Here is a 26,877-nt window from a genome sequence, read left to right on the forward strand (position 1 = left end):
AACCATGCAGGACAAACTATATACTATTTACACATACACACACACACACACACACACACACACATATACATAAAGGTATTATCAAAGTATCAAACAAAAATGTTTATTGGTTTCTCAGCTTTGCTATCTTTCAGTCTGTGTAATGTCTGGATGTAATGTAATGTTTCTGTTTTGAATTATTATTAGTAGTAGTATTAGTATTATTACATTTACATTTATGAATGTAATATTTCCCATAAAAAAAAAAAAAAAATATTCATTTTGAATTTATCAGGATGCGCTTAGTGGCCCTTTGATGACGTCACTCGGTTTAGGCGGTCACACAGATCGCCTGCGCAGAACACCGGCGTGCGTGCGCGCGCGTGCCAGCAAAATGTGTTTTGCCCTTCACTGTTAACTGCAGCTGCACGCGACCTCTCGGTAGTCCCGTCAGCACGTGACACACTTTGTTTGGCTTTGGCTCCACGTTAGCGACAACGATCGCGGCTAAACTGCTGTTTTTTTGTTGTTTGTCCGCGCGTGTGTATGTGTGTGTGTGTGTGTGTGTAAGGAGGAGGGGGGGCGCACGCGCTCTGTCTCTCCTCATCACACACTCGGTGCACATCACCCGCTACAACCAACCACCACACGCGCTCACACACACCGCCATCCTGCGTGTGCCACACAGCTGGTTAGCTAGCTAGCTAACGTTATTTTAACGGTCGGCGTTGTGATTTTTTTTAAAATCCAGTTTTTTTTCGGACGGTTATGTGTGGACGTGATTACCGTTGAAGTACCGGATTATCTGCTTCCCTCCTCGGCTGACCGGGAGCCGCCATGGAGTGCCGTGTCCTGTCCATACAGAGCCATGTAGTCCGTGGATATGTGGGCAACAAGAGCGCCTCTTTCCCATTACAGGTAAGTACAACTCGCATGCACCCATTATCGGACAGCGGGCGACGGTACGCCCGTCATCGGACACGACCCTGCCTGACAACGCGTGCACACAAAATTTTATTTCGACTTTCCATCGGAATTAAATGGACCGATGTAAATGGTGATTTTTGTAGTGATATACGCTAATTACATCGTTCAAAGTTCGTACAAATCTTGGCTAACTGAAATCGGTCATCCGCCTAAACCGCCGCTGGATGAGTTAATGTGTGATTCCTATTTTTTAGCGTAAAAGGCCATAAATGACGGTATTGCTGAACGTGCTGCGAAAAGCCCAAAATAAAATCATTGTCATAGATGTCAAGCAATAAACGTGACGGCGGGTGCCGTGCAAATAACCCGAGACAGCCTGTCCTCCTCTATTTATCTATCCGTCAAAGCATTTCACATAAAAATGTGAAATATTGATAATATCACGGCAGTTTTCTCGTTTGGTGGCGCCTCGTAATTAGGCGATAACTGGAGAAGCGACGCTTTATCTGACGGAAAAATGTGGCACGACCTGTCATTGGGAGGGTGTCCGATAATGGAGCAATGTGTTTTTATGTTAGATTTCACGACAAAACGTGCATGTTGCATACACTAATGATAAATGTCCAGCAACCTCGATGTTGTTAATGCCAGAGGTGGCAGAGTTGGGTCTGATTATGGACCTCCTGGTGTTAATCAAATGACCCCTCTCTTGGATGAGTGGTGAAAATGATTATTACTGTTATGTTTTTTTTTTTTTTAAAGCAAAAAAAAAAGCTTTTGAGTCTCAATTTTCAGTCAGTCTGTGTCAGTATACCTGTCTGCAAGGTTGAAAAAGCAGCTGGCTAATGATAATCTCAAGGGTTATATGGAAATTTGTCTCCAGTCTGTTAACCAGTCACCTCAGTGTCGGTGCCTCAGGTTGTCATCATTTGCTCACAGACGTTCAGGCAGTTTTAATAGCCATGATGTGTATAGCAGGGTAAAAAACTGGAAAAAGTCATGCAACTTCACAATCTCATTTTCCTGACCTGGAAAAGTAATAGAATTAGTGAAAATCATCAAATGTTATGGAAAAGTAATTGAATTTTGTTGTGTGTCATGAAATTAATTGTTACAGTTATCCTCTGTGGATAATCTTCCACCTTGTGTAAAATCAATGCAACCAACTGTTAGAGATCAGAAAAAGTTTAATGTTCAAGAAATAATTAACACTTACATTAAATTATACGACAGGATAAAATGGGGTAAGATTCCCCTCTTAATATCAAAGTCGGTTCACAGTAAAATTATAACATATTTAGATATGAGTGTAGCATATGCAGTATGATGATGCATCAGAACGTCATTAATATTGGTAGATATTGGCTCTAAAATTAAATGTCGTAATCAGCCAACATGCTGATTTCTGCAGATACTGCAAACTTTTTTTTAATTGACAAAGTGAATATGCATAAAACATCAGCCCTAAGACCTTTGGTTGAAGTATTTTTCTTATTTTGCCAAATGAATACATTTTACATACACTGAAAAGCGTTGTATTTTATGTCTCAGAGTACCAGAGTATGCTTCATATGACTTGATTATCACTAAAGTTAGGTGAGGAAAAAAATAGGAAAAAAAAGTGATTATATTGATAATGGTATCGGTTATCTGCCAAATGAGTTGTTATGTATTGGATATCTGCAAAAAAACAATATTTTGCCTCCCTGGGAGAAATAAATTAGTAGAGTCATCAATTTTGTTGTTGTAGCACAAAATTCAAAATCTTGGACAGGAAGTATCCTGCTTCTCTATTGGGGTTGATGCCCCCTGTCAAAGGCAAGAAGCCCCCCGAGTTTAAAATGAGCTGTCTAAATAAAACAAACGAAAATCCCAGTTCTGGTGGAATAAATCTCAATAATGCAGTAATTCAAATGAAATGTGAAAATTCTCTAAAAGCATAGTCTTTAATACATGTGTTGAGAGTAGATTTAGTCATTTAGTCATTTAATTCTATTAGGGGTCCTTGAAAAGTCATGGAAAAGTGTTGAAATTTTTATCAATGAAAACGTGTGGGGGCGTCTAGATGGACACAAAGTCAGCCTCCTGCAGTGATAACCTGCAAGTCCCGTACTACAGGAGGGACAAATAATCAATACAGCTATTTGCCGCTTTGAGTTTTCTGGAAAGGAGCTCTTTCTTTATCTCAGGTGGGAAAGCTGTTCTGAAAATTGAGCATTTTGCTGGATTATGACGGTTTTTGTTATAAATAATTGCAAAGCACACATGTAATAATATTTCATTATTGATGTAAATTTAATCATTCAAGATAGATTTCTGGTCATACTTTTTTAGTTGTACAGTGTTTTGTGTATGAGTAAAGCTCAAACATAGCTCTAAATCACTGCTTAACTTATACCACAATTACCGTAGGTCCTTTAAAAGTCTGTTTATTAATCTAAAAATATGGCCTTAATTGGTATTAAAATGTCTTAAATCAAGCTTTCAAAAGTCTTAAAAATGCTAAGTCATCGGGAGAAGGATTTAAAAATATGTTTTCTCACATTACATTGCAGAATCCCCAAATAACTGTAAATGTCTATTTTTTTAAAAATATTTTAATGAAGTTAATGTAGGCAGATCAGGACTGATAAACCATATATACACTCATATACATTTACCACATCCAGTAAATGAAAAATTAACTTTTTATCTAGGCAAACCAAACATTAATATCATATTCATTGTTTTTCATGTGTTCCACTCTGGAAAGTTTGGATTTTTTTTCAGCCTATGAAGTAGATCATCTAACTTGACCAAAAAAATAAGTTTTATTTTTAAGTAAATTTTTTTTTTTCAGTAAGTTTTTTTTTTAAATTTTTTTAATTTTCCTTAATTAAACTTTGAGTCCCAAAAAAAACGTCCTAAATCTTACTGTCCTGAAGCTGAAGGGACCCTGTTATACATTCGTGAGCTGCCAGTGACCACAGCAAGCACTGATTCCTTGCATTATGTTAATGGTTAATCTCGATAATCGTTAAACTCACTGATAGCTGAAGGTGACCACCACAGTAGCAAACAGCAGTTAACAAAACCGATGATCATTTTCAGTTTGCATGTTAGTTTTTAACTGGTAACATATGAAATCAGAGGGTGCCTATATGAACATTTAACGTCATGTGTGTGACTCTCACCTTTAATCAGAGGGTCATCTGAAGAAAAGGGAGGGTATCGAACATCAGTCAGTTAACTTGAATGATACGGTGGCTTTTCAGTCGCTTACACATAAAGAACTGTTAAGTACAGCTTTTGAGTGACTCAACATGTGTCTCATTCTTTAGCATCATAATAGGAGCTACATTAATGGTAGTAATAAAGTCCTCACCTGAAGGCAGAGTTTACTGAGTGCTTTACAAAAAGGCATAACTACTACATTAAGGAGCCAAAAAAGACCAAATGCATTCAGAATAAGCTATTTATCTCATATTACGTGAAAGGACACAAAGGTTATTAACACCTCCCGGCTATGAAAGTGATAGTCATTTCCCTTTATGATCCTTAATGTTGGCAGTAGGATGATGGCAGTGATTGCTTTGGGTCTATAATTGCCGTGCTGATGATGATGATGATGATGATGATGATGCCAGTGGTTGTTATAGTTTCATGTTTTCCACCAGCAGCAGTGTGGCAGTCCATAGTGATTGTGAGGCTAGTCCTACAGTTCATGTCCCATCATCCTGAAAGACAGTCACTTGTTGTGAGAAGTGCCAAGTCTATTTTTAGCCTGCTGCGCCCCAGGATGTATTTTGTGGTTATCCTAATGGCTGCTGGGCTTTTAGGCACGTCAGCGGGTTCAGTACAGCCACCAATGCTCAACTACTACGGCTGATTAAGGCCTATTTGTACCAGGCTAATGTTAAAATAGTGTTTACCAGTGCGGCTTACCAAAGCTTAAACTACACCCTGAAATTAACCAGTGCATTGTACTTAGTATAATACAAAGCAGGTCACAGTGAAGTTCACTGTCAACATTATTAACGCTTTAAAACCAGAAAAAAACAGTTTTGTTGTGCTGCGTTCAGACGCCTTTCACATACATTTAAACCTTTGAGACCAGTTTTAAGAGAGAGAGAGATTTAGAAATTATGAGAAAGAAAACTACACTTATAAAATTAATAGTGTAATTATTGTTAACTATTTTATATATATATATATATATATATATATATATATATATATATATATATATATATATATATATATATAGTTTTACCCTTTACGTTTTACCTTTTTAATTTTTTTTAAACCTTTTTGCTTTCTGTTTTTGGGTAAATTTCTGATAATTTTCTAGTAACTCATAACTGTTTATGAAATCGAGCCAATTTGCTCAGGTTTCAAAGGGTTTAATGGACTATTTGATGGCTTTTTAAAAGACACTGGTATCCAATATATTTCCCCTAATATGCGTGATAACCATAATACATGTTTGTGAGTATAGATAACACTTTATTGATCCACAGGGGGAGAATTAGGTCTTTAAGTATGGCTACATTTGTTATTATTATTACAGCATAGTCTCTTATAAAATAGGTGCAATAAAACTCATTGCTCATTTGATAGTTGTGTTATGAGCCAAACCAGCTTTAAAATCACCAAATACTGATACACAAATGTGCGGAGCATCCATTTTACGATATTTAGTAAGATTACATTAAACCTGTTTGATTGCACAGTGTCAGGGCCGTCTTTTAACACGGCTGCCTGCCTGAAAGTCACACAAGCTACATTGCCTAAAATAGTCTTGCAAAAGCATTTTACCAGTTGTATTAACTATCATGAGTGCTGTTGTGATTTCTTTATGCACTGTTCCTCAGATGAGAAATGAAACCAGTCATACATAATGTATTTAGGATGTTTTCAGATTGTTACAGTGATAAAATTTGTCGTTTTTTATCTTATTTTGCACTTAAGGGTCTCATAAGTTCTGAAATTTAAGGAGACAACTTTTTACTTTTTAAAACACCACAATTTTTGTGGAGTTTTATTTGATTTCACAGAGATAGATTACAGTTTTACAATTACACTATACAATTATGCACATTTTCCTCCACCCACTCAAACCCTCGACAGCCACCCTCCACCCCATCTCACGAGTAATTAAATAAAGTGATAATAATAATTTAACATTCACATATAAGGGACAAAATAAACCCATTAAAAAAATAAGTAATAAAGATGTAGAAAAAGAAACAGTTTTCAAAAATGTACATTTTTGCGTGCAGTTTACAAGATAAGATAAGATAAGATAAGATAAGATAGAAGTTTATTTATCCTGAAGGAAATTCTTGTGCCAAATTGCTCCAGAAATACAGTAGCAAAAAAGAATCCAACAACAGAGCATCAAATAAGTGAAAATAAAATAAAATAAAATACAAAGTGTCTGGGAAAAAAAATACAAGGCATCTAGTAATATAATGTTTAAAAGTAAAAGTTAAAAAAAAATTGCACATGGATTTTAAAATTGTAAGTTAACAGAAGTGCAGTGCTATTGCACAAAATATACTTCAGTTTTCCTTCCTGCAGAAGGGGGAGGAGTCATACCGTTTGATTGCCACAGGTAGAAAAGACCTGATTGTTTTATGAATGAAGAAAAAGACAGTGTTTTAAATTTAAACGAATAAAGAGAAAGCCCACAGGCCCAGCGACGAAGCTGCGCTCACTATTCAGCCACAACCATGATTCAGTTGGTGGTGAGGATTAGGGATAAGAAGAAGAAGATGATGATGATGATGATGATGATGGTGGTGGTGGTGTCGTCAGCGAGCGTGCAGGGCATCCCTCTCTCTGTGCTGACAGGACAGAGTATCTCAGGCCTGTCAGTAGGCAGGAGACGGCGGTATGAGGAAGCAGGGCTCTGATTGGCTGCCACAGGATTCCTCCTGGTGACGTCACTGAAGACGGAGACAGGCTGCCTTAGAGCTGACTGGATAGATTAAGCTTTCACATAGTAATAAAATTCAGGACAAGTGCTGTCTTCTGGTGCCAAATTGTGCCTTTTTAGATATGGAGTTGAATTGAACTAATATTATTTTGAAGCGTGAGAGTATAAAAGCTTATGAGCGTTATAGTTAAGCAGCAGGGATGCAGTGTTTTGCTGAAGGACACTTCAGCTGGTTAGAAATTTGCTGAGATGCTTTGCTGTTCTTCTTGTTACTCCCCTGCTCCCCTGAGAGTGAATCGTTATGCTTTTAAATGAAAGAAATTGCTGTTATGATCCACACTCAGTGGAAAAAAATAGCAATTGCCCTGCAACCTATTTAACTGGCAGCCCATTCAGTTTCAGATAATGATGTTAATACCCGAAACGTCCTTTAGAGGAGACTGGAGCCCTGTGAGAAAATTCGTCATTGTTGGTAGCCAGACAATCTTATATTCAATGCTCATTTCTGCTTAATGTAATTAAACTTGTTCTTGTAGCAAGAGCTGGAATAATTAGTTAATTATTCAGTAACTTAAACAGATAATTGCCTTGATAATTGATTAATCATTCAAGTTGTTTAGCAGAAATGCTGGTTTTGCTGGTCACAGTTCGTCAATTGAAGTGTTCAAATAGCTTTTTGCCAGTTTCATGTCTTTATTAACTAATGATATCTAATTTTAGTTTATGGTAGACGACTTCGGTCCAGACCAAAACATCTCAACAGCTTGGAAATGGGTTTTCAAGAACTCATTCATAGTTTCCATGTGGTAAATTATTTAGCCCTGTGAAACCTGTATCATCATCACTTTTCTTGTGTTGCGCTCGGACTCCTTTCACACGCATGTGAACCTTTGAAATCCAAGCAGATCGATTTCATTTATTTTGAAAGCATGACATGAAGGCAAAAAAGCAACTTGGCAAGAAATGTCCTGCAAAATTGCAAGAAATTAGTAAAAGGTGACAAAAAAAGACCTGAAAGAGAACTAACAAAGAGAAAATGGTTAGACAGTTTAAGAAAAAAATAGGGAAAAAATTATGTATTATTTTTATAGATTAAAAAAATCAACTTTTTAGTGCTACTTTAAGACCCCTAAAGAAAAACAGTCTTACCTTTTGTAATAACTTTGTTTCTATCTCAGTCACTCTCGACTTTAGCCCTTGTTTATTTTCCTCACTTCGTGTCTCACTTTTGTGTCTCTACTCGTGCGCTGAACTGAGCTTCCAGTCAGTTATTTCATTAACTGACGGGATTCAAGATGCTGAATCAGCTGAAAAAAGACGAGAGGGCCAAAAGTGCAGAACACACGGTGAGGACTGCTGATTAGATGCAGATGCGAATTAGTTCCAAATTATAATCTGGTTGGTATACGGTGCATCAGACGGTCATTTATGTTCCCTTTAAATTAAAAAAACAAGGCGACGAACGCTCGCCAACGGCCCAACATTGACCCATCATCGGCCGTTGACTTGGTGTTTCAGGGCCTCAAGTTTACCATTTTTGGCTGTAATAGATATTAGCACATTTGATCCATTTTTTATAGAATGAAATATGAATGACAAACTTATTATAGGTTTTTATTTAATGGAATTTTTATTAATTTATTTATACAGGAAAACAAATAAAAGTAACATTTGGTGTGTTGCAGTTAAACTCAGGTTTCTGTTTAGCAGCACAAAAAAAACAACAACAAAGAAGAAAAAACAGCAATAAAACACAGGCAGCTACATATAAATACAAGTTTGCAGTATAAATACACCTTTAACTTATGAACATACTGTAAGTTGGACATATAATGTTCTATTTATGGGCTGATACAAGAACAAAAAGATGCACACATGAAAAAAAAAACGCAGTCAAATATGTTTTGAGCGTACAGGAGCTAACCCGAATCTGAGGGACTCTGCCTGCTAAGTCACGATGCAGTAAATATAGCATCTGTGTTAACTCAGATGTGATCAGCCTGTACTGTAACACATGTTAATTAAAGAAACTCTTCATTCGTCAGTTGCGTGAGGGCTTCCTCCGTTGGGAATTAACCAAAAGTGTTTACTCAGAAAAAGGCAAAATGTTTATAATTTTGTTAATATCCTCTCCTGAGTATGTGACGCTGCTTTCCAGGCAGCAGCGTTGTAAACAGTCTATCTGTGTCACTGACTTGAGGCTTATGAATAGAGAGAAAAAGGATGTGACCTAAATAACATATTCTTAGCCCCTTGAACATCAGTAGGCCATAAATACAGCGTTTTACATCAACAGTCAATTTGCTTCCTGCTTTTAAACCAAAGAAACATGTGATTGACAGGTTACTCCTAAATGGTCCTGTTTTCAAAACAGTCAAAAACATGTTTTTTCACGGCTCTGGAACCGCAAACACAAACAGATCTTTGAGAGTACATTTTATCGGCAATAGGCTGGCAGTGTAACATGTAAAGATTCATTTAAAGTTGTGCCATTCTGAGCTGCACGTTTATCAGGTAGACCAAAGTGAATACCACAATAAATCCTACCTTCGTAAAGGTTGTCATGTTCAGCTGAAACTGTTTTAGAGATGTTGATCTTTTTTCTTTCTTTCTTTTGATCTTTTTGTGATGTCAAACTGAGAGTATTTCTAATATTTTGTCATAATATCAATGTATGATAAGGCTGAACAAAATGAAGAAAATATGCTAGTTGCTAGTTGTTATAAAAATAAATATTGTGATAATGATAATACTTATGATAAATAACTAGATTAAAACACACTTGTCTCTGCAGCTTTCAGTATTCTGCTAACAAAGCAAATTATTTTTGAACATTTTATTGAACAAACTGAACAATGCACAAAAGGCACCAATAAAAAATGAAGATGGTTATATTTTAAAGTACAGTTTTCCACCGATACTGCCTTAAAATTAACCCAGAAAATCCCAGAGTACAACATTGCAGTCTTTCACAATGCGTTTATCGTGCAAGCTGACATGGGATGATGATAAAAACCATCATATCGTGCAGCCCTGTAATATTAAAAATCACAATTGAACAGCACCACTAAATACCACCGTGAAACTGACCTTAAATTTAGCCTCTATGGCTGAATTTCAGCATCCCGGTACATCCTTAAATAATCAACATCTTGATTTAAAAAATCCTTAGGGTAGTTTGACTGCATTAGTTTCAGCCAGGTGTAGCTAATAACATTGAATGTACATATTATTTAATATTTACACTGGAAACATCTTTAAAGCACATGCAGCACACAAAATTTTCTTCTTTTCTGTCGTAGTTTTGCTGAGTGAGATAAGACTCAGTTTCTAGAAATTAGAAATATGTGATTTTCTCTTTGGATGTTGATAGAGTAAGGAAGATTTTTCACATTTCACACCTCTGTGTGTCCGACAGGAGTTTGTCTGTTTAGAAATATTACTTTCAATAGAAATGGTGTCATGTCCTCTGTTCACTTCACCACCGAGAGCTTATGTTCCCTGTATGCCACGTCCTGATGGTACAGATGCACCTTTCAGGGAACATATGCCACACGTGTGAAAGTCGTCATTAGTCAGCAGCAGCTGGAGCATCGACAAGCTCAAGGTCAGAGGGGGTGATTGGCCGCCTCTCCCCTCTGAGAGCACATTCTTGTATCTCAAAGTTGCAGTCAATTGAAAAGAACAAAGACCTCATTCATTCGGCCAGCTTCCTGCTTCAGACCAATTAAATAAAGTCATTCAGATAACAATTGGCGGCGCACGTGGATGGGTCATGTGTCTTTCTCGCTCTCTTCTGGTAATTAAAAAAAAAATCTGTTAAGAAAGATGGAGAGAGGGGCGGACACCCAGAGCTGGTTTATGGAGCTGTTCCAGATCTGTGCAGGTTTCAGCTCAAGTTTAACTGAGAGGATGTTGTTTTTATCTTCACTCGCAGATCACAGCCGGGGTTAAATGAGGCCAAATAGAGTTTTGTTTTTTCTTCCTTTCATCAGTTAGAGTTTCAGATATCTGATTACATGCTGCAGACTTATTACCGTGATGACATAGAAAAAAATGCCCCTATATGTGCTGAGTTTTATTCTAACACATATTTGTGTAATGTGATGATATTTTAGAGAGGGATTAGTGAGAGATGGATCAGTTGGTAGAGCTGGCGCCCCATGTACAGTGGCTGTGTCCTCGCCGCAGCAGCTGCAGGTTCGATTCGGCCTCGGCCCTTTGCTGCATGTCGTCCCCTCTCTCTCCCCCTTTCATGCTTTCATTATCCTGTCATTCAATAAAGGCATAAAAAAGCCAAAAAAAAAAAAAAATCTTGATCTTCAGCCCCTCGATGCCCCTTGAAGAGCCAAAAGATCATTTATTGTAGACATTGCTCAGCAAGAGTTATTAAATATGTATAATAGTTTTATACTGTCCAGCTTTGCATACTGTGTGTGTAGTAGTGTGTCTATATCGAGCTGTTAAATTTAAGTAAGCGTGGCTGTTACTGCTCATCTCTCCTGACACCTTATCTGTTTACTTTCTCTGTTGTGTTTTTCCAGGTTTTGGGGTTTGAGGTGGACTCCATCAACTCTGTCCAGTTCTCCAACCACACAGGTAAAGGCTGATGAAATAGCAGATTTTTTTGTGAGCGTGTGTGCTGAGTTTTTGGTAAGTGTGTGTGGGTGTATATGAGTCAGTCAGAGCCGCAGGTGTTGTGATGAGATGTTAGCGAGTGTTAGAGAGACGGTCATCGCCCCGTTGAGGGCTGAGGAGTCGACAGCTGAGTGAGTCAAGTTTTTGGGGGGAGGTCAGTGACTTCACCGGCTGACACCAGAGCAGCTCTCAAACACAGCTGCAGGGGACAATCTCCATTCACAATTTATACAGCCTTTCTATTTCTGTCTTGGGACGTCTCTGGGATGCTGCCGGTCTTATTTTGATAAAGCAAAGATGTCAAAGATCATTTCTCTTATGAAGGATAGTACTACTCAGCCTGTGAAAAGCAGTTGCATAAAGTCCTCTGTGGCTCTCGAGGCACTCTCTGAAGTCTCGCAGACAACAAATTTATAACTGAGGGGAACAAATGTGTGCATTTACAATACCAGGCAGGGAGGATCCAATTATAGATGATAGATTGAGCCGCAGTATGGCAGGTATCGAATTATATTAAGGACTAAAAGCCATCATTTATCTTTTACTGCTCCACTGATTTTGACCTTTAATCTATTTCTCGCAAGTTGTTTAACTTTATGAAAGTGCAGTACTAAATTCCTGAAGACCCCTCTAAGTCTTTTTAAACTTAATGACCAAAAACAAGTGGAACAAATGTGCACCATCTTCAGTTGTGCTGTTTTCTGTCACTGATGAAAACATATTCCTTTGACAGCACTTTCTGCTGTGGTAAATGTGTTTACATGCATCCTGCAATGTGCACTTAACCATCACTCAGAAACCATCTCTCTTGTGCTCGTGTTTAGTTTCGATTATTACTTTATTCAACAAAAACTACACTGAAATGTCTTCCTTTTCACAGAGATAGTGCAATGTCATTAGAGCTGCAACGATTAATTGATTAGTTGTGAACTTTTAAATTAATTGCCAAATAATTCGTAATTGATTAATCATGCAGAAGAATATTTCTGGTTTCTAATCTCCTCTGTGACAGTAAAATGAATGTCTTTGGGTAGTGAACAAAACATCTTACGATTTCATCTTGGGATTTGGGAAACACTGATCGACATTTTTCAAACATTTTTGACATTTTATAGACCAAAAATGAATCTACAATGGAAATAATAAGTTGCAGCTCCAGTTGCCATAATACCACAGAAAAGTCTAGGCAAATTTTGTATTAATATAAAGATGCATAAAATTTATTTATGGTATATAGTGCTTTTCAGAATCATTATTACATTTTAAACTTTAAAAAGGCCTTCTAGCAACAGCAGTAGTCAGATTTAGAAAAAATTGCACTGATGATGCATCTTGTTACTGATTGGCCCAGAAGGGGAGTCTGCATCATCTGTTGGTGTCACATTCACTCGCAATATTTTGATCTAATTTCCAGTCCCATGAATGAGTAATCTGCTCTGTGTCTTTTCCTCCATCTCACACTGACGGATGCTCTCGGCTCATGTTATTCATGTAAACTGAACTCGAAGAATGAATCAGCTGTGAAAATAAACACATCTGCCCAGCTGTTGCTTGTTGCTTCACAGCAGATAATAATATCCAGAGTGAGAAGTCTTAACAGGATCAGGACATTATGAGAAGTTTCTTATTTGATGCCACTTAGAGATCTTATCTCCTATGTTTTCCTCTACCAACATAAAGAGGCATGCCAACAAAAGAAAATGCTCTCCTCTCTCCTTTTTTTTTTGCAATAACAAAGATACATGGATGACATACAGACAGAGGGGTAGGGTGGGATGATCATTGTAGGGACTATAATTTTGACCAAAAAGTATTTGAATTATTATTAACATTAACATAGTAGTGATAATGTGAATTAACAAAAGGGAAGTCAGTAATAACTACATGTCAACACAAATACACACATATGTATACACACATACAGATACAGAGACACATATATAAATTTCAACAAAAAAGAATACCAGAAACAATATTTGGATGAATGAGTAAGTACTGAGGTATATGTGTGCTTGTGTGATTGTGTTTCCATTTATGTCTGTCTCTAATGTGATCTAATGGTATAGATGTGTGTGTTCAGTGCTCGTGCATGCATGTGAGAGCCTGCAGAAGTTTTGATTGTTTTATTATTGAATTGTTCAAATTCTGTTGTTTTCGTTGTGCCGAGTGTAGTTCCAGTGTCACCTGTTCTGTGAAAAGATTGAACCTTTTTGAGACACTGAGTTGCTTTTTGTTTTTCTAATTCAGAATAGTTTTCTTGGCAATAGTTTAGGTAAAGTATTTTTTATGACCTAATTTGCCAGGTGTGTTTGTAGATAAAAGAACAAATAAGTAACCTCTGTTAGCAAAATAATAATTGTTTTGTTAATTGTGGTATATAGAGATTTCTTGTTTTTTTGTTGGTGGTTTTTAAAGTGTTGTGCAGAGTGGTTGACCTTAAACGCTCTCATGTCATGGTTACCTAGTTTTCCATCATTTAGTTTGGTAATATAGGTAATCATGACTTCATGTAATTACTCCTGACTCTGTTCCATTTGGTCTGAAGCTGGAAAAGGTCAGCAAGCTGTTTAACATCCTTTTGATAATAGAGTTCAGTTTCGATACTCGTGAGCAGGCTGTTTAAAACCAGTCAGGTAAGACGCTGGTTTTGCTATTTCATTGTTACTGAGATGGATCCTGTTGAGTTTAAAGTAATCTGTTGTGATGCTGCAGACAAAGGGTAAGCAATAATTGTAGGTGCACTGTGGGATAAGTGTTGTTGTGTGGGCGAGCGTGGGACTCTGTCTGGAAGTGATGGAGTCTGGATTCAGTCCAACAATAATGATAAGAGGTTCCCATAACAAGCTTTCTCTACAGATATTATTTATCACTTAAAAATTCAACATTTTTTTTTACATATAAAGTAGTTAATTCAAGATAATCCAAGGACTTCTAAGGGGAAAAAAATCAAATGTAGAAAAAAAAGTTAAAACTGAGGTCTGTTCATGTCTTCGTAAATAGACATGTTTTCACTAGCAGTGCCTCACATTTATTTTATGATGATTTGAGCACCATAAATGAAATACTTGTCATCTCTTGTGCACTTGGGAGTCAGCAGAACCTCCCAAAACCTCTGAAAATATAGCCGAAACTTTCAGTAAAGTAAGATACAGCCAGCAGTCTCGTGCTTTACGTTTTGTCTCCTGCTTTTGTTTTAGGATTTGGATAAAGTTGGCTGGAGGTTGTAACAATATTCTTTCTCAGTACATGATCTGCTTCATTTGCAGTTGAAAATGGTGAAAGATTTTCCCAAGAATATCTGTGTTGGATAGTTTTGCCGGTGGTTCTCTACAGTGTAGGTTTACTGTGGCAGTATTTTTTTTCACCACTTGTTCAGACAAAGTAGAAAACAGACCTTTTTTTAAGATTTTAATTTTGATTTGTGAGGTCTTAATTGCCACAAACATTTTATCTAATTTCAGTTATCCATCTTTTAATTTCTTTTAGTCAAAATGAGTTAAGCTCTTCTGCATGAAGAAGTCCACATTACTGATGTTACAAATCTTTAAATCTCACTCAATACTTTACTCACCTGTTGGCAAAATGTAGATTAACAATAACCACTAATACTTACCGTTATACTTATCTACAGTCCTTGAATAAGAAAAAGATTATATGTCCAAAATTTCATTTTTTAATTTGGTCAAAAATGGTCTTGAAAAAGTCTTAAAAATCATTAAATTACAATATCTGGTACTTGTAGACACTCTTGTTGGGGCGTGCTGTTTTTGTTATTACAGAGATGATAAATGATGCCAGGAGCTTGAACACTTACAAGATGCTAATTTTACAACTCAAGCAAGTTATCGCGGCTGAAAACATTTTATTTTTCTGTCACCATGATCTCTGAGTAAACAGCAGAAACACAGCTGTCACGTTACAAACTAAATTACCAGGATTGTGTGGTCAGCATTTACATTTATAAGGGGACTGTGTATTTTTTCACAGTGCGCTTTTCTGTCTAAACTAGTTTAGACAGGACTTCAGTTAGCTCCTAATTAAATCTAAGACCAATTAGACTAAGAACGACTATTGTAATCATTGCTTTTATGGTCACTTTTATTATAGCCTCACGTACAGAGTAGATTGGTAGAAAATCTTCTCCTCTGTGGCTTAAATTGTGGTTCTTCCAGTGACCTTAACAAAAAAAGCCTGAGACTCGGGTGCTTGTTTAATCAGATCTTGTGTATTGGATGCAATTTCTTGGAGGAGAGCATATGTAATTTGGTGTGACATATTGAAGAGGACATGTTCATCTGAGAGGGAGAGAGAGGTGGCTGGCAAGAGGGACGGAGAAGGTGAATAGAGAAAAAGAGAGACAGGACGTTTTTGAATCGGAGAGACAGACAGCGGGTGATGGAGAGAAAGATGGAGGGAGTGGGAGAGAGAGCGACAGGACGCAGCAGTAAACAGCAGCGGGCGTTGTGAATTGCGACAGCAGCGAATGATGACGACAGAAGCAGCTCTTATCTGTAGGCCTGCCTTCATTCTCTCTTTCTCTCTCTCTTTCTCTCTCTCTCACACACACACTGTGCTCTGACTGCTCATCTCTCTTTCTTAGCCCCTTTGGCTTTCTCCCGGCTGGTTGCTTAGCAACTAGAACCCCCCACCACCGCCACGTGACCTGGCTGTGACTCACCTGAAGCTGCGACATCATCAGCCTGCAGCAAACATGTCATACGCAGGCAGACGTGCACTAACGCATACTTACATTAGCATTGCCGTCACATTCGTGTGCATCCATATCGGTACATGCAGCACTTGACACACGCAAACACACACACGCGATAAACCCCTGCACACACAATGTAGGTGCGTTGGTTAGCAGAGCTGTCTGTGTCCTCGTCCTCTCCCAGCCTTCCCTCTGTCCCTGGCCGACCAGATACTGTGGCTGCAGGCTGCACTAAGACCTGCTGCTCTGTGTGTGTGTGTGTGTGTGTGTGTGTGTGTGTGTGTGTGTGTGTGTGTGTGTGTGTGTGTGTGTGTGTGTGTGTGTTTACTTCTTGAGAATCACACAGCTTATTTTCTTTGGTCTGAAACATAGTGCATGGCAAAAGGACCAACAAGATGCTTTTGAGTCATGCTGGTAGAGAGGAGTCAAAACTACACTTTCTGAAACTTTATCCAAGATGAGTGGACCATTTTGGTGTTTGGATTGGATGTTTTTGCTATTTTATCACAAGAAGCATCTTAGGAACAGTCCAATGTGTGCATCATTTCAGATCCTTTCTTTTAGCAAAAATAGGAATCCTACAAAGTAGGGCTGGGCGATATGGAAAAAAATCTTACCACAATCACTTTTTTTTCATATCAGTCGATATCAATATATATCACGATATACATCAAATCACTATTTCTGTCAAGCTTAAAGGTTCCCTTTTACTCCTCAGTGACATATGAAGATATCGTAAAGTAAATTTTGTTTGAGATATTTATTTTCTGTCAGACTTTGAACATGAGAAATATACTGTAGAACAGGCATCACCAACTGGCGGACCTGTTCTACTAAAATTCAAAGAGAGCGTGAGACAGAGCCCAAAAGTGGGCAGCCCTGGTGGGCAAAGGGTTAATAGAATTTTTAAATAACATAAATACCCGACATGGGCAAGGTTATGTTGGTTAGAGGTTCTGAATGTTGGTTTCAGTTATTTTTCGATTAATTGCCCAGCACTACTCCTTAAAAAATATTTTTGTCATTCTAACATTTCATTACAACTTGGCCCTGGGTCCGGATAGGACGAAGTTTTGGTCCAGATCCGGAGCAGGCTGCCGACATGTGCACGCTGGATTGGGCTGTCGGACATGGAATATCATAATGAAAATATCATGTAATATCATAATTTTAATTCAGCTTACATTTAATCAATGATGAAATGCTGTGGCTGTCAAACACTCTAGCTGTTCTAGAGTCAGAGTCGTTCACTGCATTTGGTTCGCTGCGGCGCTATCCTTATTATCACTGGCTGTTCGTGTTGTCTGTCAAAACGTGGCTGGAATGCGTTCTATCGACAGTCTTTTGACTACGTCTTATATTTCAGTCTATGAAAAGTTATATTGCGATTGATATCGTTATCGTTTTATAGCCCAGCCCTACTATAGAGTAAAAACTACTGTGACAAATAAATGTCTCACATTGAGTTTTCTTATTTGAGCTCTAACAAATGTGTTGAATTATTTTCCCTCCTCATGAAGTCTATTGTTAAAAAATTAGTCCTACATTGTTTACATCGATGTTTACTAGTTTGCAGTCCTCTCGCTCGCCTTTGTTGACACATTGCAACACATCTTGGTGTGTTACCACCACCTGTAGACCACAGAATCAGTGTCAAACTATTAAACAGTGCATCTTATATAAAATGTTGTATGTAAAATAATAATCTGCAGAATAACCTCTTCCCTCAAAAGACAGCCAGCACATTAGGACATTTCTGCACGGTTATTTAAAGCACAAACTGAACCCTAAACTGCCCAGGCGATCCAAACTTAAATATTTTATATGTTTAAAATTGAGTCTTTTGACACGATGTGGGAGCACAAGGGTTTGGATGTGTGTGTCAGCATCTTTAGGGGTGTTAACGTGCACATATACAGTGTGTGTTTGAGTCTATTCCTATCTATGTGCCAGTAGATTGGAAAAAGCATTGCAAAGGGTTGGAGTCAGCAACTTAGCAAACACAACATTTCCTCTCTGCAGGTTATTCTCATTGGAAAGGCCAGGTGTTGACAGCAGACGAGCTCCACGTTCTTTACGAAGGAATCAAACTGAACAACGTACACCAGTATGACTATGTTTTAACAGGTGAATATGCCGTTTTTATTGTTCACTGATAGACTTTTGTTATTGGAGTGTTTCACCACTTTTGCAGTGGCTTCATGTGACGGTGATGATACTATGTTGAGATTTTTAAAATATCATTAGGTTAAATTTTATGAGATTAATATGTGTTAATATCCCCTCCAGTCTCCTTTTCCATGCATTTACATTGGATACTTGTGTGCAAATTGTAGGTATATTTTGGCCCGTCAAATTTAAATTACATCAGCAAAAATCTCAATTAAGGAACTCTTGAAACCTGGAACATCAGTTTTCTTGTGGTGTGTTCAGATACCTTTTAAAAACCTTTGAAACTTGAGCAAATTGGTTTGATTTCTTAAACATGGCTAAAAAGTCAGTAACTTGGCAAGAAATTGCTAGAAATTAGAAAAGAAAATGACCTGAAAATTAGAGAATAACAATTTGAATTGTGAAAAATGTCTAGAAAGCTATATTCATAATATTTTTTATTATAATTAACTATAACATCTTTTTTTTATAATTGTTTTCTTTTGTTTTTTACATTTTATGTAGTTTTCTTGTAACTCGTAGCTTGTTACTTTTCATCACGTTCAAAGGGTTAATAGCAGTGCTATTAAACTTGACATTGTCATTTAACAAAACATAGAATAGAGATGAATCTGTATTTAAAATAATAGTGTTTTTCATAAGTTTAAGCAGTTTAAGTACTTTTTTAAGTGAATCCTAGTAAACCTGAGTGATTACGTTCCTCTTAACTGACAGTTAACAGTAAAAAAAGACAAATAAATAATGTATTTCATACAAGAAAGTACAGTGATTGATAGTTCTGGAAATAATGAATTCAATAATTTTGTGTGCAGGGTATACCAGAGACACGTCCTTCTTGGAGATGGTGGTGGACATCGTTCAGGAGCTGAAGAGAGCCAACCCTAATCTGGTGTATGGTAAGAAACCACATGGTTATATTTATTTATTTTTATTTCGGAAAACTGTTTTATAATAAGGCACTAGAACACATAAGTATATTAATTCTTCTTCTTCTGAAAATAGACGTGAGTTAGAGAGCTGTAAGTTACTGCCTTTGATGTGCTGTATTGTTACAGAAGAAATAAACGCATCATTTGGTGTTTATTCCTCCCACCTTGAGCTAACTTTAGGGTAATTCTGCCTAAAGGTTAATTGATGCCGTTTGGCTAATGTGCAGCTTTTGTTGCATCGGTGGAGCTATGACACAGCTGCTTGTACAGTGGGGATCTACTTGCAGGGTCTAAAAGCTTTTCTAACAATATTGTACTGTGGCGCAGAGCATTAGCAGCAATTTGTAGAGCGCTATGTTCAGCAAATGCTGAAGTTTTCGGGTCACTGCTATGAATGCTGTGTATTCAGGACGCTCAGTACTCTTGAGTGTTACAAAGGGACGGGAATAACCAGAAGCCTCACGATACGATACTATCACAATACAGACGTCGCAGCACAATATTCAACATTTGCTGTGATATGCTGACTATTGTGACAACATATATTGTGATTTATTTCCTTTTTCAACTGTAAATAATGTTCCAAAAGGAAAATAATATCAACAACTGTTTTAAGATAAATTAACAGTCTTTTTATTTCACCTCAATAACTTTTATTGCAGCAATGTGTATCTAGTGGCCTGTGAAAGAAATTGATTTTATTATTCTAGTGGGCAACAAAAAGTTTAATTTGTATTTGTAATATTTATAATTTATACAATGAAAAAAACAAACTTGGCATTCCTCTGTTGATGCAGTGTTGCCAAGCAAGTATCGCAATATTATGCCTCATTGATTTTTTTCAATATAGATTTAAGATATAAGGCATAGTAAACTAAAAATTAGAGATTTGTTTAATTAAACTTGTCCTTTTTAAGTTGCAACAGCTTCGCAAAATGAAGTAAATATAACTACATTTTAAGTAAATGTAACAATTAGATATAAAACAAACATAAATTAAGAATAATAGTTGTATTTACTTAAAATTTTCAAGGTAATTGGTTTTCAACTCTGCTTTGCATCTGCTCAACTGTAAATGTGCAAATGTTTGTCACAACCTTCAGGATATTAATTTCTATGGCCAAAAGAATGAAAGAGTGCAGCCCTAAGTTCTTAGTTGCCACCCTCAGGATAGATTTTATATCTTTATCTTCACTGCAGATAAGGGTGTAACCATGGAGATATTTTGGTCACTCACTAGCAGGACCTTTCAGACATCTTTTTAAGAGAATGTAAAAAAAATTGATATGTTTTTTTTTTCTCTCGGCATCTGTCTACATGCTGGCTTGGATGTGTTTACATCTCCAAATCCAGTGTCATGCCTCCCATCACTGCAGTATTTATGTAATGTCGTGCTGGAGCCTCGCTGATCGGTGTTTGGTGTCTGACTCTGTGGTTTTGTTTTTGTTTTGTTTTTTTCAGTGTGTGACCCCGTCCTCGGTGATCATGGATCTATGGTGAGATTAGTGGTGATTTTATGCTCCGTGTCCTGTATGTGCACTTGTTTATGTGTCTGTTGTTATTAGATAGATGTTTAACAGGGATCCTTGTGCCTGTTATGTGTGTGGGAGGGTTTTAGTGCGCATCCTTGTGTTTGTTTTTATCTCTATATATACAATGTGTGTGTGTGTGTGAGTGTGTTTAGTGCGTTAGTGTTCTGGGGGAGGGTGTTACAAGGCTCATTTCTCAGTGACAGATGGATTATTGTGATCTGACAGAACTACATATACACAGTGACTCACTCTGCTTGTCTATGTGTGTGTTGTGTGTATATTTCATTGTGCATTTTCTTGGATTAAAATCATGTTCTGTCAGTTAGCGCTCATAATTTAAAACTATGGAAGCAAAGATAAGTGAAAAAACTGAGCTCGTGCAATTATGGTTGTTACTTCAGAGCACCATTTGTGTGTTTACATTGTGTTTTTTGACTCTAACCTGTGTGTCTCACTCCACAGTACGTCCCTCAGAATCTTTACCCGGTCTATAAGAACAAGGTGGTTCCTGTTGCCGACATAATTACTCCCAACCAGTTTGAGGCTGAGTGAGTACAAGTGTTGCTTTTCAGTATTTGCAGATTTGTGTTGATATAAATCCAGTAAATCTAGCATTATGTTTCTGAAAATTCTCTTCTTTTTCAAGATAAACCCACTTGTTTGAAATTGCCCACACCTCACTGTGTAACTGTGTGAGAAGCTGAGCATTAGCAACACCATCTTTATGTAATGCCACTCATGCGTGTTATCTAACACCTTCATTTTGTGATTCCAGACAATTGGGAAAGAATTAACCAAAAATAAACTGTAGCTCTTCTCTTTTCTTTCTTGTTTTACCCTTTCAAAGCACAAAGCTGAGCCACCACGAGAGTTAGATGTTTTTCTTTACTGTGTATTTATGGCAGCTCATTTATATGGTTCCCACAGTCATAGAAAACGTGGAAAAGGGATGCAATTTTAAATCTCATCGTCCAGACCTGGAAAAGTTGTGATGTTAGTCAAATCTCTTTTGGAAAAGCGTGGTCCCCGCAGGTCTTTTTAAAAGTTTTAAAATGCACTGAATTGATCAATCTTAAAGTAATGCCTTAATTTGTCTTAAAATATTCGTTTTTCATAAGTTCTAAAAGTGCTACGACACAAAAGGTATGATTTATGAATCTGAAATTGCATTGTTAATTTAATTATAGTGAAATCAGTTGACTAAATGCCTGTTTTTTATGGAGAACTGTAACAGTAAACCACAGAACATAAGAAACTGTGTCCATTATGTCCTCAGCTTCACTGTCAAGTCACTCCATCTAGTGGTGACTTTTTATACCTGCAGAATTAGGTTGATTGCTGGCTCACCTGACTGTGGATTTTACCTTCTTGCACTAATGTGTTCCAATAAGCAGTATGAGTGGAATTAGGTGTTTCAAGTTTTTCAATTCATTAAGTCTTTTGGTCTTACTTTACACTGGATTTTTGTCTCTTTAATAACTTCATTTTTAGTGTTTATCTTACACTACTATAGCAAAATGATCCTTTGTTTGCTTGTGTTGTAGATTATTGACAGGGAAAAACATCAGCACAGAGAAAGACGCCGTGGAGGTAACTGATCACTTGTTATCTAATCCCTTTTTTTCAAAATAAATAGTTCATTTGTTTGCAGAATAAGCTGTCATAGTATTTTGACATTTTACACACATACTGCTGAATAAATACACGCACCAGTTTCTCACTCACTCTCTGTCTGTAGGTTATGGACCTCCTGCATGCTATGGGCCCAGACACAGTGGTCATCACGTCCTCCGATCTGCCCTCCAGACTGGGAGACCGCTTCCTTGTGTCGTTGGGCAGCCAGCGCCATGGTATGTGACGTGTGTGAATTATTGTGCATATGCCTTGTTTGAATGTAAACAATTATGAGACTAAATGTTGTGTTGTTTGCCGTGCCGTTCAGTTCGTCCCGACGGCAGCAGGACGACACAGAGAGTTCGAATAGAGGTCCCCAAAGTGGACGCCGTCTTTGTAGGAACTGGAGACTTGTTTGCTGCTATGCTGCTAGCGTGGACACACCACTACCCCAATGACCTGAAGGTACAAAAACACCCGTGTTCAAATTACACTGCGACAGGAGATCAGTTACAGACAACAGGGCATTGGATTTTGATTTGGTTGAGCTCAGAGCTCTTTGTAGGAGCTAAGCCATCTCTATCTCCCCCATAAACACACACACACACACACACACACACACACACACTATCCCACTGACAGAAAGACGAGGACGCGCATATATAGCAATTAAAAAAGCAATGATTATTTGTGCTCTCCCTCTCTCAGACGGCCTGTGAGAAGACTTTTTCGGTGATGCACCATGTTATCCAGAGGACCATTTCGTATGCTCATGGTAAGAAAAGTAGGGCTTGTTATTAGCCCCCATTTTTTCCGACCTTTCTCAAATCTATTAAAAAAATATGCTGTTGTTTTTTTATCCAGAAAATCAACAAGGGAGTTACAATCAAATTTCTGTTACATTTTAATCATGCATTCGATGCCAAATGTTGACATCAGCAAAGCAGTTTTTTTAGGAGGCTTTTCAAAAAAAATAAAAGTAAATAAAATCTCAAAATCAAAAAAGAAAGTCTCCTTTTGATCAAATATAACAATCACACAGACTTTGACACACACATTTTTTCCCACTGAATGAAAGTGCCATTCTGTTTTTGTGGCTCCAGAAATGCAGCACAGGTAGAGCTTTACATGAGTTCCCTTTTTCCTCAGCAGCAGTTGTGAATTGGAGTTGGATTATTGATCTGTCGATCCGTTCAGAGATGATCAGATCAGTGGATGAACAGAGCAGCTGCTGCGAGTTAATGCAAACTTTTAGAGCCATCAGAATTAATAATTGAGTTTCAGATTTAATGCACCTGATGCTCTGCTGCTGCTTCTGAGCCCAGAGTACGCTCTGCACTGCGACATATACCCTTTGGTTATGCGGTATATATATTTCAACAGCAGTCCTTCCAAACAAATACAGAACATCTGATTGTGGCAGCAGATGTTTTCATCGAGGTGAGCTGCCCCAAATAAATAAATGATGATGAGGAAACAACAAACACAAATGTTACGTTTTTAACGCTCTGAATAAATACATCTGTATTTTTCTGTAAAAACAGTCATTTATCACACAAATCACCAGCTTTCTATTCTTTGTAAACTTAAGTATATCTTCCTTCACTGATTAAGGATCCCACTTTCTCTATGAACTTTTCCAGTTCCACCATCACACTTCTGTTTCCCCGTCTGAGGACAAGGGGAATAAAATCAATGAATTGATAAATAAAAACACACTTTTTGACCAATATACTTAGCATGGAGCCTCCTTGAAATCCATTCTTGTCCAGTAAATTTCTGATATCGTTCAGCTTGATTGCATTCATGATGCATAACACTACGTGAGTTCTATTTTTAGCTGCAAAGCACTTAATAGAACTGTCTTAAAACACAACTTACATTTAACATATTATCTATAAAACAGGAGCTGTAATCAGACCAGGTCTTTACACGTCGACCTGGAGCACCTACAGTAAAAGAAAGGACAAGTAGATAGAGATGTAGATATGTTGACGTCGCCACCCACTGACAAGGAAGTGAATAGCTGGCACTACATGCAGGTTTGAGTGTTAAATGTGAGTGATTTTAAAGTTTTGACATTTTAAAAGTGGATCAAGAACACATGATGACACTCACACGTCTCTGAACATATTTTTGAGGGTTTAACATCTTTTTTTAGAAAATAGAAAAACTACAGCAGTTGTGGCACAAATGTCAGAATCAAAGCAACCTAAAAGGTTATCTGCAGGTCTTAACTGCTGCTGCTGTGACTTTTATTGACCATAAGTTGCATCGGTTTTAGCTGATCCTGCAGCTCTACAGGTGATGACTGGCTCAGCCTGGTTTAGGGTTCTTTGCATCAAAGGCACAGTGTGTCTAAACTGTTTTTACATTAAAAAATGAGTAATGTAGCTTTAAAATAAAATTTAATCTTCGTTTGTATTTCTGCCCAACCCCAACCTGCCCCCCGTGTCTCTCTCAGAGTTAGCAGGTCCCGGTCGGAGGCCCAGTCCGCCCCAGCTGGAGCTGAGGATGGTTCAAAGTAAAGCTGACATAGAAGACCCTGCTATAGTTACGGAGGCCACAGTCATATCCTAACATTACCCACCCATGAGACTCATACTAACCTTGTCCTCCTCACCATAAATCTCTCAAATCCAGTATCTCGGTAAATCTCTCATCACTGTAAACCTTGACTGTCATTTCCAAACTTCAACACCTCATCATCCAGACTCCTTAAAACCCTTAGTATTGTAACCCCTGTAGTCCTTACACCCTAAACCCTTTACCCCTTTAAGTCCTTAGTGTCCTAGCCCCTTAACCTGTAACTCCTACGCCCTGTTACCCTGTTTTGGAACTAGAGCCATGGATAGACGGAAAGTTTGGTCAGGTTGGACTGTGGTGGCCTGTTGCTGCCTCTTCTTTAACGGGGTGTGTCAGCAGACTGCACAGGTGCTTTTTAGAAAGCTGCAGGCTTTAAGTGTTTATAAGCACAGCACATAGCATGTCCTAATAGAGGACATAGTTGTAATGCTACAGAGAAAATATGAGGGTTATGAGGTTTATTGGGAAATCTTGCAAAACCCTTTCAAGGTTCAGTCTTCGGTACGATTGAGGAATTGTTTTGCAGTTAAAGTCAGATTTGGACAAAGCTGATGTCATATTTGTCATAGCAAAGGTCGTTTTTTTTCGTCCATGGATTGATACGAGGATTAATTTAGTTGTCCTCTGTGGTTTTCTCCAACTCTTTAGTAGGAAGTGTTAAAGAAACATGTTTGCTACTCTCTGGTTGAAACTTTCTCTGTTTTTAGACTCTTTTAATATAGCAGTGTGGTCAGAAGTGCTCTGTTGCACAGTTATAACCACACACAACAATGATGTCACTGACACACTCTAGAGTACACGTTTACATCAGTGCAGCATGGTGAGAAAGTAAAACACCTATGCCTGGTTCAGACTACACAATATCCGCTGAAAACAACAACGTGTCAAAGTAGAAAACAACTAACGCCACGGCTGGGATTCCTCTCAACGTCCCAACAAAAAGAATACCATGTTAGCATATTTCGGTCTTCCACAAAGTGTTAGCGCATTACAGTGACATTTACTGATAGAAGCACAAAGCGCTCTTCAACTGTAAATATGCAGAAGCGAAAGAAGCATGATGGGACTTAGTGGATTGAGCGGGCGCTCCATGTACACAGACAGTGCCCCTGCTGCGAAACAAAGGCAGTTATATATATATATATATATATGTGTGTGTGTGTGTATGTATAGTGTAGTCTGACATTAGAGCTTCCAAAGTAGCACAATCGATTTGTTTTTGCATTCAAACACATATTTGCAGTATTTACCCCAAACTTATCTGAATTGATTACAGCTGCTGAATGCAAAACTGCTAAGACTAAATTATTAAAAACAAACTTGCCTGCTTTATCGCTCTATTACTGCACCGCCACTCAAGTTTATTTTGTTTTTGACAGAGTTGCACTCTAGCAGTTGCCAAGTAGCAGAACTAACATTGGTGGTACTCTTAGACTATAATGATCGAACCCTGTTTATCCATGGCTCTGCCCACCACTAGTTTGACCCCTACCCCGTCTTACAGCAGTGATGTAATGGTGACCAAGTCTAACCCCATGAGACCCCTTGAAAATATAACAAAGAACAAAAAAAACGCACAATGTATAGTTGATGTATAGATGTTGTACTATAACTGTATTGGACCATCTGTATGATATCTTCTATCTGATCTGTCTACTGGACCATTGTGTTGATGCTACTGTACTATAGACCACACGCACTACAATATCACCCAAACCAGAGACATTTGGGCTGGTTCTGGCACTCCTGGGGGCTTCAGTGGCTCCAGTCGTTGTCACTTGTTAGTAATAGGTAACTGTCTAATAGTCATAGTATATAGTCGAACCTCTTTCATCTCAACATAAAGAATAATGGACAGCCGGAGCCGTC

General features: G+C 37.8%; 1 protein-coding gene across 1 annotated transcript; it reads left to right on the forward strand.

The window, feature by feature from the left end:
• The first annotated feature begins 434 nt into the window (after window positions 1–434).
• LOC121954730 (pyridoxal kinase-like) lies at window positions 435–25,505 on the forward strand. The gene is made up of 11 exons (XM_042502413.1): window positions 435–897; window positions 11,371–11,425; window positions 18,198–18,302; window positions 19,160–19,243; window positions 20,738–20,772; window positions 21,271–21,356; window positions 22,353–22,398; window positions 22,547–22,658; window positions 22,751–22,887; window positions 23,131–23,197; window positions 24,887–25,505. Exons 1-11 carry the CDS (start codon window positions 817–819, stop codon window positions 25,000–25,002), a joined length of 924 nt encoding a protein of 307 aa, XP_042358347.1. The 5' UTR covers window positions 435–816; the 3' UTR covers window positions 25,003–25,505.
• The last annotated feature ends 1,372 nt before the right edge of the window (window positions 25,506–26,877 follow it).

This window comes from Plectropomus leopardus, chromosome 15 (assembly GCF_008729295.1).
Source record: "Plectropomus leopardus isolate mb chromosome 15, YSFRI_Pleo_2.0, whole genome shotgun sequence".
Classification (NCBI taxonomy): domain Eukaryota; kingdom Metazoa; phylum Chordata; class Actinopteri; order Perciformes; family Serranidae; genus Plectropomus; species Plectropomus leopardus.

Bases quoted from the DNA above. Each gene is read 5' to 3' on its own strand.
- LOC121954730 (XM_042502413.1), top strand. From the start codon at position 817: ATGGAGTGCCGTGTCCTGTCCATACAGAGCCATGTAGTCCGTGGATAT. The intron at 898-11,370 runs GTAAGTACAACT...GTGTTTTTCCAG, and splicing joins GCGCCTCTTTCCCATTACAG to GTTTTGGGGTTTGAGGTGGA. The intron at 22,659-22,750 runs GTATGTGACGTG...CGTGCCGTTCAG, and splicing joins GTTGGGCAGCCAGCGCCATG to TTCGTCCCGACGGCAGCAGG.